The 18,154-nt window shown below is 47.8% G+C and overlaps 1 protein-coding gene across 7 annotated transcripts in view; it reads left to right on the forward strand.

Annotated features, from left to right (window-relative positions):
• The window catches only part of GRAMD2A (GRAM domain containing 2A), a gene marked incomplete at its 3' end in the record, with an annotated part of 71,929 nt that overhangs the window by 24,304 nt on the left and 29,471 nt on the right, over window positions 1-18,154 (forward strand). For all 7 annotated transcript variants that reach the window (XM_081888684.1, XM_081888681.1, XM_081888680.1 and 4 more), the window contains one exon: window positions 14,848-14,943. In XM_081888684.1, the coding sequence (XP_081744810.1) occupies window positions 14,858-14,943 (86 nt within the window). In that variant the 5' untranslated portion in view covers window positions 14,848-14,857. The remainder of the gene's footprint in view (window positions 1-14,847; window positions 14,944-18,154) is intronic.

The following is an 18,154-nucleotide window of genomic DNA, read 5'->3' on the forward strand; positions in this document are numbered from 1 at the left end:
GCTCCCATCAGCTCTAGCAAACATGGTCAATGACCAGGGATGATGGTTCAGCAACATCTTGAGTTCAAAGAACTACCACACCTAGCTTCATAGCCGCTTGGGGATTTGTACTGTTCATGCCTATGGACTTCCTCCCCCTTTCCCTACTTCTACCCAAAGTCTCTGAAGTGCTGTCCTTTTGATCCCCGGGGCCATATCCTGGCAGGGCGGATGAAGCAAGTCCAGTTGGTGCATTCCTTTCCCAGTCTCAACATCTCCAGGACGAGCTGAACTCCTCTTGCTGACTTGGCCCTGGGAATGGCTAAAAGTAGCAACAAAGCTGACCCAGAAATAGCTCCAAGATTTCCAAGAAAACAGCGGCATGCTTGAGATCAAAAGATTTTTCTCTCTCTCACTCTATTTCTCTCCCCCCCCCTTACAAACCTCTCTTCAGATTGTTCTTGATAGAGAAGTATCTTGCATTGCCCTGGCTTTGAAACAGTGCAGTTTCTGGAAAACAATCAGCTTGGGGGTTTGGAGCAAGGAAGGTGGCATGTTGCTGAGTTAAACCATGATTTGCTGGTCCAAGTCTCCAAACCTGGTTATTGCATCTGCTGCTCATGCTGCATTGCACACTGGTGTCTTGGTCCTGGGTGCCACGTGCCTGGGATGGAAGCAGTCGTGGCCATCACAATGTGCACTGGCTGAGAAGGAGGCTGAGTGATGCTTAATAATAATAATAATAATTTATACCCCGCCCATCTGGCTGGGTTTCCCCAGCAAATTTGGGCGGCTCCCAACATAATAATAATAATAATAATAATAATAATAATAATAATAATAATAATATAATGTGATCAAACATTAAAATCTTCCCTAAGCAGGGCTGCCTTCAGATGTCTTCTAAAAGTCAGATAGTTGTTTATTTCTTTGACATCTGATGGGAGGGCGTTCCACAGGGCAAGCACCACTACCGAGGTCCTCTTCCTGGTTCCCTGTAACTTGGCTTCTCTTAGTGAGGGAACCACCAGAAGGCCCTCAGAGCTGGACTTCAGTGATGGGGACAGAGACGCTCCTTCAGGTCTACTGGGCTGAGGTCGTTGAGGGCTTTAAAGGTCAACACCAAGACTTTTTGAATTGTGCTCAGAAACATACTGGGAGCCAATGTAGGTCTTTCAGGACTGGTGTTATATGGTCCCAGCGGCCACTCCCAGTCGCCAGTCTAGCTGCCGCATTCTGGATTAGTTGTAGTTTCCGAGTCACCTTCCAAGGTAGCCCCACGTAGAGTGCATTGCAGTAGTCCAAGAGGAGATAACTAGAGCATGCACCACTCTGGCGAGACAGCCTCTGGGCTTGAGCTTCAGGCCTTTTGGAAGAAGTAATTTGACTCAGGGGTAGAGCATCTTCTTTGCATGTAGAAAGACCCAGGTTCCATCTTCATCCATCTCCAGGTAGGGCTGGGAGAAAGCCCTGTCTGAAATCCTGGAGATGGACCATTGGTTCTGATTCTGTAGAAGACAGCTTCCTAGGCTCCCCATATTTGCCTGCGTGGGGCTGTTTTGTTCTCCTTCCGCACGAGTGAACAAGCCAGGAAGTCACAGTTAGCCATCGCTTCCCCATTGTGTCCAAACTAAGGAACCAAAGTTAACGGCTTCCAAGCAAGCCAGGATGCAGAAGCCAACTTTCAACCACAGTGTCACAATTTGGTTGGAATGGGAAGGTACGGTTAACAGCAGCGATCTTGCTTGTTTTGCTCAGTTGTGCAAAGTGCCTGTGTGCAGGTGCCTGAAGCTCAGGCACATTTCAGTTCGTCAGAGCCAAGATTTGATTGCCTAAACATGGATGTTGTGAGTTGTGGGGGGAGGTGGGAAGTAATGATGATAGATGAAGCAGTGAAGGACAAGGAGGAGGACCTGTAGGAAACCTGCTCCGCTGAGCCACACTTATCAATCAAGGATGTGCTAAAGCTTCACTTTAAAAATGTTGCTTGGCTGTGCTTGATTCTCATGCCAATAAGTACAGCAGGTTGGGTTCGTCCCCACTCAAGCGCTCTGTTTTGTGTGCTCGACGGCGCCACCTTCCTACCTTGTTGGACATTGCAGCTCTGGCCTTTTACTGTGGGTTATGCCTGACCAAAAGAAAAAAATGGTAGCTGTGACAAAATGTTGTAGCATGGAGAACTCCTGTTCCTGATTCCACCCAGAATCCGCCTTTTCATGCCTTAACTGGACTGTTTTAGTGTCCCCATTTATTGTGCCACCAGGTATCTTATTTGTGTACTTCTGAAAACGTTTGGGTTTCTTCAAACCTGCCGATACAGATCCCTTAGATATTAATGATGCCATCTTGCTTTTGAAGGGTGAAATCTTGGAGAATGAGTTTGCTAGATGGTTTTTATTTTTAAAGCAAGATACCTAAATCAGTCTCTCTACCTCACCTCTATGCCACCTTTCATTGTCTTCCTTTATTTATTAGACAAAGTGCTAATTCATAACTTACTGGTTAATTAAATTCACAGGATGAAAGTCAATCTGTGATTTAGTCTAGATGTGTGTGTGTGTGTGTGTGTGTGTGTGTGTGTGTGTGTGCGCGGTCCATCATTTCTCCTCCGGAATGGAATCTCTGGTTCAGTATTAACCTGCTGGAAGAATATATAGTAATCTTGGCTGAAACATTCCCTCACTCCCTTCTATGTACTTGACCTAGTTTGAAGTTCGACAAAAAGAGAAAGTGGGAGAGAGAAAGAAAGAGAAGGTGATAAGAAAAGAAGTATTGGGAAGAATGTATCATATGAGGACAATTCAAGGAGGTTATACAGGGCAAGCTTTTCAGCAGCTACAAACTTCATTATGGCTTTTTGCTGCTGCCTTGCAAGATTTTATCTTTCTTTCAGCTTAGTGGCAGAGTACGTGCTCGGCCTGGAGGAGGCCCCAGTTTTAATCCCAGGTATCTCCAGTTAAGATAACCAGGGAGCAGGTGATGGGAAGGACTGTTCTGTGCCCAGGAACTTGGAGAGCGGCTGCCAGCCAGAGCAGACAGCACTGGGCTAGGTGGGCACATCGTCTGACCTGCTATAAAGCAGCTTCCAATGTCTCAGCAACATAGGAATGTGGGACAGCTGTCTTGTACTGAGGTAGACCATGACTCCATCTCTCTGAGTATTGTCTACACTGACGGGCAGCTACCAGGGACTGAAGCTGGGTCGTTCTGCATGCAAACCAGGCCCTCTGCTGCTGAGCTACAACCCTATCCCAATAGCAAGGTGGATATATACAGCCTAAGCCCAACATATCTCATAAAATCATAGAGTTGAAAGGGACCCTGTGGATCATAGTCCATGGGTAGGCAAACTAAGGCCCGGGGGCCGGATCTGGCCCAATTGCCTTCTAAATCTGGCCCACAGACAGTTTGGGAATCAGCGTGTTTTTACATGAGTAGAATGTGTGCTTTTATTTAAAATGCATCTCTGGGTTTTTTGTGGGGCATAGGAATTTGTTCATTTCCCCCCAAAAAATATAGCCCGGCCCTCCACAAGGACTGAGGCACAGTGGATCGGCCCCCTGCTGAAAAAGTTTGCTGACCCCTGATCTAGTCCAGCCCCTGCAAGGCAGGAATATGCAGCTGTCCCTTACGGGGATCGAACCTGCAACCTTCGTGTTATCAGCATGCCTTATTTATTTCCTGCATCTCATCCAAGGTGTACAGAGAGCGCTGTTCTAGCCTCACCACAGCCCTGCAAAGTAGGTTAGGCTAAGAGATCTGTTATAAGTTTGTGCAAAACTAACCTTCAGCTACAATGCCATGCTGCGTCTCCTTTCCCCCTTAAGGGCTGCCTCCTCCGCTATGCCCTGTTGCAAACCCTGAGATCAATTGTGGGCGCCCCCTAAGTGCCCCCATGTGCCACGTTCAGAGAACAGTACTGCTGCTGTGTATTGTTGCTCACTCCCCCCTCGACAATAGGAGCCACGGTTTTCAGCAGCGGCTGGAAGTAAATCAATAGAAGAGTTGGCCGCAGTCCCTAGAGGTTTTTAATCTATTTTTATTATTGCTTAGATGGCACCTAAGGATCTGCGGTTGCGTCAGTCCGCTCACATGCTTTGTACCTGAAAATACTTAAAATAGCTTTGCCGGCCTCTGCCCCTTCCCGTTCCTTGCCTGCTTTTCTTTTGCCAGTTTTGGCTAGTCAGGCCACCTGGGAGATTTTGGCCGCAGCAGTGCAGATGTTGGGAACTTCAAGACTGACTTACTGAAATGCACTTCTGTGGATTCTGTGGAAATGGTAGTTAGTGCAGAATTCTGCAGCACGGTTGCTGACCTGAGTGAGGTCCTGTCGGCGTATTGCACCTCTGCTCAAACATCTGCGCTGGCTGCCATTTTGTTACCAGGACGGGTATTGGACTATAAAGGTTTTATTATTGGTAAATAAAACCCTTTAAGTTTACTTAAAGGATTGCCTTGCCCCATATGTTCCTACATGATGGCTTCAACCAGCAAAATTTGCACTAGTAATGTTTGTTCCACAACTGGGAATAGTTTTATTTTATTGCACTTTGGAACTTCATTTAGATTTTTTTTTAAAAATTAAGTGTTTCAAATGAAAACAAAAATATATATAAATTAAATTAAAAATTAAAAATAGTCAAAGCACCTAATAAGGGCACTGACTTTGTGATATCTTATGTCTTGCTTCCAATGCTCCTAATTCTGACCTTTATTCCATGGGATAAGGCTGCAGTCCTCAACCCAGTTACTTGGGAGTAGATTCCATTGAACTCAGCAAGGTGTCCTTCGGAGTAGACCTGTATAGGACTGCACTGCAAGCCTCTTCCCCTTTCTAGCAGTTGCTAATTCGTTCATTTCATATTTGGGGATTGAGAACTGACCTGCTAGAACCCCAGTAATTTGCATACTGGTGTGATGTAGCTGTAAAACTGATTTAAACTGAGCTGGTTCCCTCTGAAGCAATATGTATTAGTAAATCGGCCATAGCAGGTTTCTCGCTTTAAAAATAAATATTTAATAGAATTATTTAGTTCACGATGCATCTGATCATGCATATTCAGCAACATTTACTATCTCCATCTACTAACTGGGTTGTGTGTAGGTAAGGTAAAGGGACGCCTGACCATTAGGTCCAGTCATGGACGTCTCTGGGGTTGCGGCGCTCATCTCGCTTTATTGGCCGAGGGAGCTGGCGAATCAGAACAGCGCACGGAAACGCCATTTACCTTCCTGCCAGAGTGGTACCTATTTATCTACTTGCACTTTGACGTGCTTTCAAACTGCTAGGTTGGCAGAAGCAGGGACCGAGCAACGGGAGCTCACCCCGTCACGGGGATTTGAACCGCCGACCTTCTGATCGGCAAGTCCTAGGCTCTGTGGTAATTGTAATTTTGGGGACCGCCCTGTTAGATGGCAAAGTTTAATTCTTCACTTCCTTCAGAATGGGGTCAGCTCAGTCCTGCTGCTGCTGCTGCATTTAGAGCCTCGCTGCTCATTCTCCTGAGTTGGGGTGGGTGCGGTAGATTTCTGCCCCCCAAAACCTTGCTCTATGATCACCGTTCTGCCTATCTGTGTGTGCATGCATGTTTGCATGAGTGCAGACACGAAAGAGAATAATTTTGAACCTAGACAGCCCAAGGACCAGCTAGAAATTGCTCACAGTTGTGCATAACGGCAGTGGGGCACACTGCCAGCACACTGACCGTGTTCCTTCCTGAGCAACTTTCTGGGGGCCTCAAGCCAGTGGCGTGTGGGGCCATAGAGCAAAGTTGGCAGAGTAATGAGAGTGAATTTTAGCTTTGTTGAATATAGGCTAGTTTCTGCACAGACACACACATGACCCCTCTCTGTCTTCAGTCCAGCCAAGCAAGAAGCATCATGAGACACAGTCTAGCCAGGTGAAAATACTGGCCTGGGGAAATAGGGAGGTTAGGGGGAACTTTTGGCCCCTGGGACTGAGATCCCACATCTGTAGGTACTGACCAAGCAGATGAACTACTTAGCTTGTATCTCTGAAGGAGAAGTGGAAGTATTTCCTCACTGGTTCTTACTCAATTCAAAATGCAAATATATGTATTTATAGTTGTAAATGTGATTCTGGAGCTTCAGGGGTCTGTGGGTGGAGGGAGTTTTTGAACACAGAAACAGTCAGCAAGGCAAAGGTTGACACCTCCCCTGCTCCGCATAGCTGTCAACTTTTCCCTTTTCTTGCGAGGAATCCTATTTGGAATAAGGGAATTTCCTTTAAAAAAGGGAAACGTTGACAGCTATGCTGCTCCGCAACCCACCACTCCCCTCCCGCCTCTTCTGCTCAAAATTACCATCAACCACTTTTCATTTACACTCACCTGAGTACATTTTAAAATAAATAAATAAAACTTTACCCATAAAAAGGATATATCTACATAGCTAGGAGCAAACGCCATTGAACTGAATGGGACTTGCTGAGTATCTGTAGGAAGAGGCTTGCAACCCAGTTCTGATCAAGGACAAAAGAAAGGTGTGTCTATTGGTTGGGTTAAAGATGTACTAGCAAACCATAATTTTCCTATAAAATAAAAGGAATAAATAAAGGTGTGTGTATTTCTTGGGTTAAAGATATACTAGAATATACCACAATTGCCCCTATGAATTGTTAACACCCAGAGCAGCTTGGAATGGCAGGAACAGTGACTTGCAGTTCATGTGCATGCGCTAGAGGTGAACATGCAGCCGTTCAGGTCTCTTAGCTTCTAGAGATGTTAAGGAAGGCGCCCCTTAAACTCTCCCCCTCGGAAGCAAAATAGGGGCAGTAATTTTCTAGGGTCCAACAGTTTGACCCATGCAGCATCTCCCTACCCTGAAGCATTGCGTGGGAACCAACTGGAAGCAGCTCCCACGTTATGGGGATCATATTAGTCAGCCCTCTTTCTTTGTTTTTTGAAAGGGAGAAAGGCTCTTCTGCTTTGTGAGCTGCAGGACGGGTTGAAATCCAGCAGTTTGATGCTATATACCCCAGGCACTTGGGATTGCTTGTGTGATGGCATACTTCTTCCAAGCTTCTCCTAAGCAACTACACCAGGCATAGGCAAACTCAGCCCTCCAGGTGTTTTGGGACTACAACTCCCATTATCCCTGACCACTGGTCCTGTTAGCTACGGATGATGGGAGTTGTAGTCCCAAAACATCTGGAGGGCCGAGTTTGCCTATGCCTGATCTACACTGTAAATTATGCTTGTGACTAAGCTTGCTTTATTCAGACTGTTGGTCTGCACCGGGGGGGTCGCCAGCCTTTTTGGACCAGCAGGTACACTTCGAATTTTGAGGAAGTGCTGCGGATATTAATCACAACATGGCAGCCGTGAGCGGGTGTGGAATAACACAAGGTGACTGCCAAGCGAAAAGACTCTCCACAGATGAAGGCCTGTCATTTCAACCCTGCCCCGCAAACCCCTCCCCCCCAAACCCCCCAAAGTATTGTTGTTTAGTTGTTTAGTCGTGTCCAACTCTTCGTGACCCCCTGGACCAGAGCACGCCAGGCACTCCTGTCTTCCACTGCCTCCCGCAGCTTGGTCAAACTCCTGCTGGTAGCTTTGGGAACACTGTCCAACCATCTCGTCCTCTGTCTTCCCCTTCTCCTTGTGCCCTCCATCTTTCCTAACATCAGGGTCTTTTCCAGGGAGTCTTCTCTTCTCATGAGGTGGCCAAAGTATTGGAGCCTCAGCTTCAGGATCTGTCCTTCCAGTGAGCACTCAGGACTGATTTCCTTAAGAATGGAGAGGTTTGATCTTCTTGCAGTCCATGGGACTCTCAAGAGTCTCCTCCAGCACCATAAGTTTCAGGTTAAGAACAGACCTCCGGAACGAATTAAGTTCTTAACCAGAGGTATCACTGTACAGTACTTTGGCATGGAACCCATGGGCCGCACACTGCCTTGTACATTGGGGGGGGAGACAAAAAATTGAAGCCCCGACCCCAGCCCTCCTTCTGCCTTCACAAAGCAAGGCTCTGACAGGGTCCTAGAGCTGTCCCACCTCCTTCAGAAGGAGGCTTTGGGAAGGAGACAGAAGGACTCTAGGACCCTGTCAGAGCCCTCGGTTCTGCTTGCCAAACCCAGCCCAGGTTTTTTGGGGGGGCATCAAAAGTTGACTAGAGCTGCCAGAAAAGGCCCTGAGGGGCCGCATGTGGCCCTTCATGTTGGAGCACTCTGCCCCAGATTGTAAACTCTTGAGGTAGAGATTTGTCCTTTTGCACTTTGGGGATTGTAAGAACATATGTCTGTGGCTCTCTAGGTGCTTATAGTCTGAAATTCAACGCAAGGGAAATCACAAGAGGAGAGGAGAGAAAATGGACCTGGGGATTTAAAGTGCCATGCACACTGATGGCTCGATATGAATGAAAAAGAAACGAAAAGCGCTGTTTTGGGACCAGGGCCTACATAATCTTTTCTGTGTTAACACAGAAATCAGTTCCCTGCTTCTGTGAAACGATATCCTATTTGCGTCAGTGGAAAATCCCTCAGACCTCTGATATGCTCTGGCATGCTGGGGTGTGCATGTGTGTAAAATCCCTACTCTTTCTTTAAAATAAACAAGTTTTAAAGCTTGCTGTGGTGTGGTTTGCATGGGGCTGCCTTTGGAACCCACCCAGAAGCATCAGGCAGAACAAAAAGCAGCAGCTAAGCTTTTGACGGGAGTGGGGAAGGGCACTTCTTGTTGGGCATGCCAAATAATAATAATAATAATAATAATAATAATAATAATAATAGTAGTAGTAGTAGTAGTAGTAGTATTTATACCCCACCCATCTGATTGGGTTGCCCCAGCCACTCTGGACAGCTTCCAACACACACAAAAACATAATATAACATCAAACGTTAAAAACTTCTATCCCCTAAATGCCTTTATAATCCTACCTTGTCAGTCATGTCATCTGTGGAAACCTTCCTGTGGGTTCTGCCGCCAGCTACAATGAGTGTGTGTGAGTTTGTGTGGTTCCTGGCCTTTGGAACCCCCTGCCACAGGACACCTGTGTGTCTCCCTCTCTGATCTTCTCCTACTGCCAAGTGAAAAGAGTTTTCTTTTCCAGCAGGCTTTTATTCTGAGCTCCGTTAACTTTACCTGACTCTCCTTTGTTCTAGTTTATAACCTTGTTCTAGTTTATACCTGCTCCTTCGTTTTGTTTGACTCCTTTATGGCCATCTTTGCATCGTGCTGGGTTAGCCATGTGATTTTTCATTCCAAAATTGGATAGGCAGTGGGGGGGGGGGGGGAGATGAAAAAACTAAAATCCTGGGAGATCCAGAATTTGATTTCCAAATGTTGCAAGGTGATAGAGTGCTGATTACCCAGGAAGCAGTCTCCAGTTTGGAAAAAGCGGAAGCAAGGACAGAAGTTTGCACCTTTTAAAACCTTTATCTGTTATCGTAAATCTGTTTATAACCTAACACTTGTATTTGCACTGCCACAATGGTTGCAGATAAAAGGTAGACTTGGGGGAAAGAAATAGGTCCTCCACTTCCCTTGATGAAAACCTGTTTAGTGTGTAAGAGTTTAACAATCCAAGTACAGTGGTACCTTGATACTCAAACTTAATCTGTTCTGGAAGGCCGTTCCAAAACCAAAGCGTTTCAAAACCAAGACGTGCTTTCCCATAGAAAGTAATGCAAAACGGATTAATCCGTTCCAGACTTTTAAAGACAACCGCTAAAACAGCAACTTAACATGGATTTTACTATTTAACAAGACCATTGATCCATAAAATGAAAGCAATAATCAATGTACTGTACTATAAAATAAATAAGGCAGTATTGTAGATGATAAAAATTAAAAATATTTTTTTTCTTACCTGCATTGATGATAGTCATTGTTTGGATGGGGGGGGGCTTTTATCCATTTCCACAGTCACACAATCAGTCAATCAGTCAGTCAGTCAATCAATCAATCAATCAATCAATCAATCAATCAGTAGCTGAGCTGGGTTCCACACAGTCACAAAAACAAATCAACCGAAAAAGCCTCAAAAACAAAAATGCAAAATAAATAGCAAAAACAAAAGCGCCAAACTTAATCTGTTCCAGAAGTCTGTTTGACTTCCAAAATGTTCAAAAACCAAGGCATTGATTGGTGCAGGCGCCCCGGAAACAATAGCCGACAGCCGCATTGGATGTTCAGCTTCCGAAAAATGGTCGAAAACCGGAACACTTACTTGCGGGTTTTCGGCGTTTGGGAACCAAGGCGTTTGAGTACCAAGGTGTTAGAGAACCAAGGTACCACTGTAGGTGGGTTGTGACCTCAGAGGTGTTGCACACACCGAAAGGGAAAGGGATTGGTGGTTTATTGACTGCAGGTCATGTTTGAGGGGACTTGTAGCTTGCAACCTGTCTTAGATGGGGATGAAGAGTCAGGTGTGCAGCCTGGAAGTTTGTGCTCCCGGATTCGCTCCTCTTGATGGGGAGGCACTTGGAAGGAGTGGCCAGGAAGACTTTTTACTAGCTACAGCCCTCTCTTGGGGAAGGCCTTATCCATTCTTCTGCTTCTCCTGCCACTTTCCCCCAGGGAAACCTGATCTTCCCTCTGAATCAGGTTTTTATAGATTGATTTTTGCTCTGAATCAGCAACAAAGAGCAGATTTTCTTGGGGGAAATGGTGAGGCAAATGAAAAACCTGCTCAGACTTGTGCTTTTCTGAAGACGGTTCAGAAACTTCAGTTGGTACAGAATGTGCAGCAGGAATGCGGATAGGGGCCGACAGAGAGCCTAGACCAGGGGCCAGCAAACGTTTTCAGCAGGGAGCCGGTCCACTGTCCCTCAGACCTTGTGGGGGGCCGGACTATATTGGGGGGGGGGAATGAACGAATTCCTATGCCCCACAAATAACCCAGAGATGTATTTTAAATAAAAGCATACATTCTATATAAAAACACGCTGATTGTCAGACCATCTGTGGGCCGGATTTAGAAGGCGATTGGGCCCCCAGTCCTTAGTTTGCCTATCCATGGCCTAGATGGAATGTGGCCCCTGAACTGAAAAAAAATCCCCATATACATATTTTTTAAGTTTTCTGATTTTTAGAACAAAGCTGAGTTGGGGGCAGATAAGGAAGTGGGAACCACCTTCAGGATTGCCTGTCTGACTTTGCTCATCATGGACCATGGGCACCTTCCTATCTCCCCGTTTTGCTCCTTGGAAATTTTTCCTGGGTCTCAAACACAAGACAAAAGCTCTTTGAGCCTGTGGCACTTTGCTACACGGAACAGCTCTCCCTGGCACCATGCCTGGCTCCTACTGCAGGCTGTTTGGTTTTCTGGGGCCCTCTTCACCGTTTAGCCTCTCTTATCTTGAATGGTTTGTCTATTTGGGGCGATTCCTTCCCCTCTTGTGAGTTGCCGCTCTATCAAGGCAGCTTTGCTAGTCTCTCCAGTGGGATAACCTTTTGGCCCAACTGCTGTTTGCTTTGGGTTTTCCAAAAGCCTCTTGCTGACCTGGTTAACTGATAATCCAGCCTATTGCGAGAGAGATAAAGAGATGCAGGCAGCAGCAGCACTGTTACTTCAGGACTTAAGCAGCTGTGTAACAGGATAAATCCCCAAAGCCCAGTGGCTCTCTCGCCTCCCTCTATACCTGATCACTGTGGTGTGGTTTCAAGATCTTAGGGCCTTTCCTTCCTTTTTATTTATATATAATTAATTTTTTATTAGGTTTTTTTTAACATACCATTTTCAGCAGTAATTAAACATACTTTTACATCTTATTCAAATTTTTGACTTCCATCAATCCTGTCTCAGTATGCATTTCTTATCTTCCCTATTATGTTTCAAACTCATAACCAATATCTCTATCTTTTTCTGCTTTGTAACACTTCCTATATTTTTCCTTACAAAACATATTGTAGTCCTACTAGCGTAATTTGTTGATTACAGTTGCTCTTCAAATAATTCATATACTTCTTCCAATCTTCTGTAAATCTCTGGTCCCGCAGGTTTTGAATCCTTCCTGTCATTTTGTCCAATTCTGCATAGTCCATTAATTTCGTCTGCCATTCTTCTTTCGTCGGAATTTCTTCTTGTTTCAAGATCTTAGGGCCTTTTCGAGCTGCCAGCCCTGGTTTGCAACGAAGCGTGGCGTGACCACATCGACACCAAACATTACAAAATGATACTATTCCACTTGGGCAGTCATGACGTCCCTCAAGGAATCCTGGGAACCATGGTTTGCTGAAAGTTGTTAGGCGACCCCCTATTCCCCTCACAGAGCTACATTTCCCAGAGTGCCCTGGGAAGAGGGATTCCCAGCCTGGGAATTGTAGTTCTGTTGCAGGCGGGTGGATAAAAGGTAAAGGTACCCCTGCCCGTACGGGCCAGTCTTGACAGACTCTAGGGTTGTGCACTCATCTCACTTAAGAGGCCAGGGGCCAGCGCTGTCCGCAGACACTTCCGGGTCACGTGGCCAGCGTGACAAAGCTGCTCTGGCGAGCCGGCACCAGCGCAGCGCACGGAAACGCCGTTTACATTCCCGCTATAAAGCGGTACCTATTTATCTACTTGCACTTAATTGTGCTTTCGAACTGCTAGGTGGGCAGGAGCTGGGACCGAACGACGGGAGCTCACCCCGCCGCAGGGATTCGAACCGCCGACCATGCGATCGGCAAGTCCTAGGCGCTGAGGTTTTACCCACAGCGCCACCCGCGTCTCAGGTGGGTGGATAGGGGTCTCCTAATAACTTTCAGCATCTTTAACTACATTGCCCAGGATTCTTTGGGGGAAAGCCATGACTTTTGAAGTGGTATTACCGTGTGGCCCGCCAGGGGGCTGCATCCAGAACCGTTAGCCACAATCACATCCCCATACCTATGCCAAAGTTTTGTGCCAGAAATCTCAAGTTCCACAAATCCTTGGAATAGTTATTGAGGGAATATTGGATATCAGGTGGGGTTGTAGTTAACGCAGCTGTTGCAGCTGACACCTGACTCTCGGTGTGCCTGTAGGGTTTTGCACTCTTTCCAAACAAGTCTTTGCCTTAGTGGCTGGTACATTTTTAGGTACATGATCCAACTCCCATTTTGCTTGTGTAAGGTGGAGGTGTGTCTACAGGTGGCATGTGTGTGTGGCTGGGGGGGGGGGGAGAAGAGGTGAGGTGAGGGAGATTCCCTCTCCCCAGACAAGTAGCTTTCTTTCATAGGCAACAGGAAGACCCTCATTCCCTGTAGCTGAGGGGCAGACCATCTGCTTTGCATGCAGAAGGTCCCAGGTCCCTTTTTTTAAAAAAAATAATATTAAAGTTTTAAGGGTTACAAAAGTAAAAGTAAAAGTAAAAACACCATATTAGACAAAAACAAGTCAACACATCACAATGAGTAAAAAAATAAAAAGAACAGAAAAATACAAACAATTAAAAAAACACAGCAACTCTCCCTATAACTAATCTTTCATTAGCTTGTTTCCTTGACCTCCTCACACCTCCCTTTTTTGTATTCTAGTTCGGTTAGCTATTTCAGCAAATCCTTCCCATCTTTTCCAATTTTTGTCCTTTAATTTATCTTCATATTAATGTAACTTTACTTTCCCTCCTTTCACCAATTAACAGTCTGTTTTTTCCTAGACCTTTATAACATTTCTGCTAAAACCACATAAATTCATTCCAACATCATTCTAACATTCATTAATTTTACAATGTTTCTGTAAATAGTCTTTAAATTTCTTCCAATCTTCCTCCACCGACTCTTCTCCCTGGTCTCGGATTCTGCCAGTCATTTCCGCCAGTTCCATGTAGTCCATCACCTTCACAGAAGGTCCCAGGTCCAATCCCCGACAATCTCCAGGTAGGGCTGGAAGAGACTCCTTCCTGAAACCCTGGAGAGATGCTGCCAGTCCGTGTATGCAATACTGAACTAGATGGAGCAATGGTCTGACTTGGTACAGTCATACCTCGGGATGAATACGCTTCAGCTGAAATATTTTCGGGTTGCGCTCCGCAGGGACCCGGAAGTAACAGAGAGCATTACTTCCGGGTTTCGTCGCTCACGCATGTGCAGATGCTCAAAATGACGTCATGTGCGAAAGCAGCGAAACGTGACCCACGAACACATAGTCGCGTAGTCGCGTCTTACATTCGCTTCAGGATGCGAATGGGGCTCCGGAAGTGATCCCGTTCGCATCCAGAGGTACCACTGTATAAGGCAGCTTTCCCTATTCCTATATTCCTTCACCTCATTCAGCCAACATCTCTCCCCCTGCTTCCCTGACCACATCTTAATCTCCCAGGTACGCTTCAAGAACAACACATGTAATGACTTAAACTCAGCCTAGTATTAGTGTGCTATTTATTGATTTTGTTTAGGTTTTGTTTTTTGTTAGATATGCCAATTCCCCTTTGAAACAGCAAGTGGATTCACCTTGGAAAGAATAGATTTCCCTTCTGATTTATTTCTTTTGTTTGTGTTAACTCTTGGAGTACCTCCAGGTCCCAACATCAAACGATCCCTAGAACTGAGTGTCTGGATTGCATGTGAGAATTGCAGGCATGTGTGTACACTGCACACTTAGTAACTCTTGGCAGGTTTTGTGTCGCTGAACATAACACGGGCTTCCAGCCGGAGCATTTTGTAACCTTGCTTTCTGTCAAGATCTAGGGATCTAGGCCCTAGTGGTCGTGCATCTGCTTGGCATGCAGAATGTGTCCCAGCCCTCCGTTCCCAGGTGGGTCTGGGGAAGGCCCCCCGCCTGAAACTGGACAGCTGCCATCCGTCTGCCTAGACTCTTATGAGCTGGACGGGATAGTGGCTTGGCTGTGTCCTGTGTTATGTGCTATGATCACCACCTAATGGCTGCTTTTTCGCTTGGGATACAACCTGTATTATTTTGTGTCTCCCTCCCCTTCTTTTTCTGCAGCACGAAACCAATGCATGAGAAAGCAGGGCTCATGCACAGCCTGGACAAACTGGAGGCATTACACAAGGGAAAGAGCTTGGATTCTCCAAATGGCAGGTGAGTGCGGTTGCATTTATTTACATTTTGCTTTGCTTTTTAGAGGGACTGAGTTCATCTCTCTCTCTCTAACACACCTACCCACACCCATCCACACCCACATTGCTTTCCCTTCCCTTTCTGCTGGGATCATATCTAATAGCTACCATCTGGGTGTTTGCAAACTGAGCTCAGTTGACATTAGGCGTCAGTCTGATGTGCTCTTACTTGGGAGAGAGCCCCATTCAAGCGCATGTGTCACGGCCACCCAGGATGGGTCCCAGCTCACAAGAGACCTCACTCCGTTGCAGTTTATTTACAGGAAAAGTTTATTGAAGATTTCTGCTTCTCATACAGTTCAGCATTGTGGCCGTACGTCTGTCACGTTAGACCGCTGAAGTCCCCTCTGACTCCTCCCCTCTTCCACACCAACTTAATAGCCTGGCTCTAGACCACCTCTTCCTCTCCTTTCTTTTCCGCAGGGTCTTCCTGCCCCCCTGGGTTCCCTCTCTCCGTGACTCGCCTGAGGCTGAATCCTCTGCCGCCTCTTCCCCCCTCCTTCTGGCTTTGGGGCCGGGCTCCTCCCCTGAGCTCTCTCCACTTCCGCGCGCCTCTACGTTTGAACTTGGCGCGCGTACGTTGCTCCTGACCTTTCTTTCGACCGCTACACCACCCTTTGTTCTGCTCTCCACCCTTTCCGGCTGAACACCTTGCTCCAACCCCCTTTCTCTGTTCTCTCCTAATCCTGCTCCCTCCGAGAGGCTGACGACTCCACCCCCTTTACTCCGTTCCAGCTGAGACGCCTCTTGCTGCGTCTGTCTTCCACTGGGCTCCTCTCCGCTTCTCCCTTCTCCTCCCTTTTGCTTGATTAAGGTAACCCCCTTTTGAGAATCCTCTGACTCGCTGCTCAGACTCGTGGATTCCCTTAGAATTCCGTCATCTTCTTCCTCATCCTTCTGCCCCTCCTCCCACTCGCTCTCCGTCTCCTCTGTCATCTCCTCCTCTCTCCCAGAAACCCTGACATCCATCCCCCCCTCGAAGCCCCCCCTTCCCCCCTCCCGCTCGCCGGGTGCAGGTTGAGGAAAACGTGGTTCTTCCGGGGTCGGTTCAGGATACAGGTTGTCCACTTCAACGTTCTCCTCTGGCAGCTCCGTATATGTGTGTTCGAACTCGGGTTCCCCACCCAAAGACATCACAGTCTCTTCCTCCATCACTGTTTCTCCTGGCGCTGCCTGCCAAGGACCTACCATCCATCTCTGACTCCATGCCTCCCTTGGCTGATCCACCCACCAACAAGGGCCTGTCTCCTCCCCCCCCAGTCTCGGATCCCTGGTCGGGCTTGTTTCGGGCGTATGGCCCTCGGGCGAGGAGAAACCCTCGAACGTGCTGTCCGACAAAGTGGGCGTGAAAAGCCAATCATCAAAATACTCCTCGGGCATGGGCTTGTGCGGAAAAAGTGCATGGAACTCCTCCTTCAACAGGGGTTCGTCCAACGCGTAACCCGGCACCCAGCTATTGGCAGAGGCCGGAGTGCCTTCCCTGGCGAGAAAATATTCAACTCCCTCCTCCCCCCATCTCGAGTCCAGTATCTCTGTGACCTCGTTAAGAGGTTCTGGTCTTGGCGATTCCCCCCTCTCAGGCGCCCTCCTACGTGGCTCTGGGGGTGCTCCTGACTCTTGAAACCTGTGTGGGGTTTTGTAGGGAGTGAGCACCGACCTATGAAAGACCGGGTGCACCCTGGAACCCTCCGGAAGGGCTAGACGAAAAGCCACCGGATTGATCTTAGCCTCAACTTGATATGGCCCTAGCTGCCTGTGTCCTAACTTCTTCTTGGCCAATGACCTGGCCGGCATCGCGTGGGCTGCTAACCACACCCAGTCCCCAACCTGGATGTCCTCTCCCGCCCTCCTGTGCTTATCGGCCTGCACCTTATACGCCTGTTTTGCCAGCTCCAAATGTCTCCGCAGCTCCTCGTGCACCTCTTGCAACTCCGCTGCAAACTGGTCGGCATCTTGAGGCCCCCCCCCTCCTGGTGCCGCAAATCTCGGGAAGGTCCTGGGATGACGGCCATTGTTCGCGAAGAAAGGCGTCACCCCGGTGGATGCGTGTTTCGTGTTGTTGTAGGCGAATTCAGCCATCGGCAGATAGTCCACCCACGCCGCAGGTCGCTGGTTGGCGTAGCACCGCAGGTACTGCTGCATGATCGCGTTGACCCTCTCCGCTTGACCGTTGGTTTGTGGATGCCTCGCCGATGTCAGGTTGATTTTGACGTGCAAGATGCCCAGAAGCTTTCGCCAGAAAGTGGAAACAAACTGGCGCCCCCTGTCGGACAAGACGGACTGCGGAAGTCCATGCACTCTGAAGACGTGATCGATGAAGAGCTTTGCGGTCTGTTCTGCCGTCGCCACCTTGGCACAAGGGATGAAGTGCGCCATCTTGGTGAACAAGTCCACCACCACTAACACCGCCGTCTTACCTCTGGAGCTGGGCAGGTCTGTAACAAAGTCCAACGCTACCCTCTCCCACGGTTGCTGCGGTGTCTCCAGCGGTTCTAGCAATCCCGCCTGCTTCTGGTGCACTGGTTTGGACCTCTGGCAGATATCACACCTGGCGACGTAGTCCGCCACCTCTCCTCTCATCTGGGGCCACCAAAAGTCTCTAGCCACCAACTCCATCGTCTTCTCTTTGCCGAAATGGCCTGCACTAGGGGCGTCATGCAATTGTTGCAGAACCTTGGCTCGAAGCTCGTCGGTGGGCACGTAAAGGGCACCCTTACGAGTCAAAAGTCCATCTTGCAATTGAAACTCATCGTTGTCTCGCGACCCTCCGCGTAGCTCCTCCATCTTAGACTGTGCAAACTGATCCCTTTGCAACGCGCGTCGCACCGCGTCCAGGTCGACTGCGATGGTAGCGCACGTCCACGCCTGCGGTGCGAAAATGTGCTTTGCTGCGATTGGAGCTGCTTCCTCCAAGTATTGCGGCTTTCGGGATAGCGCGTCTGCAATAACATTGGAGTCTCCTGGGATGTATTCTATTTTGAAGTCGAAGTCCGCGAAGAACTCCGCCCAGCGCATGTGTCGCTGGGTCTGCAACTTAGCCGTCCGCCAATACTCTAAGTTCTTGTGATCCGTGCGGACCTGCACCGTGTGCTTGGCTCCTATCAAGAAGTGTCGCCACGCTTTGAAAGCTGCATGAATGGCCAACAACTCCCTGTCCCATATGGTATAATTGC

The sequence above is a fragment of the Podarcis melisellensis genome (assembly GCF_964234715.1).
Source record: "Podarcis melisellensis genome assembly, chromosome: 14".
In the NCBI taxonomy this organism is placed as follows: Eukaryota; Metazoa; Chordata; class Lepidosauria; order Squamata; family Lacertidae; genus Podarcis; species Podarcis melisellensis.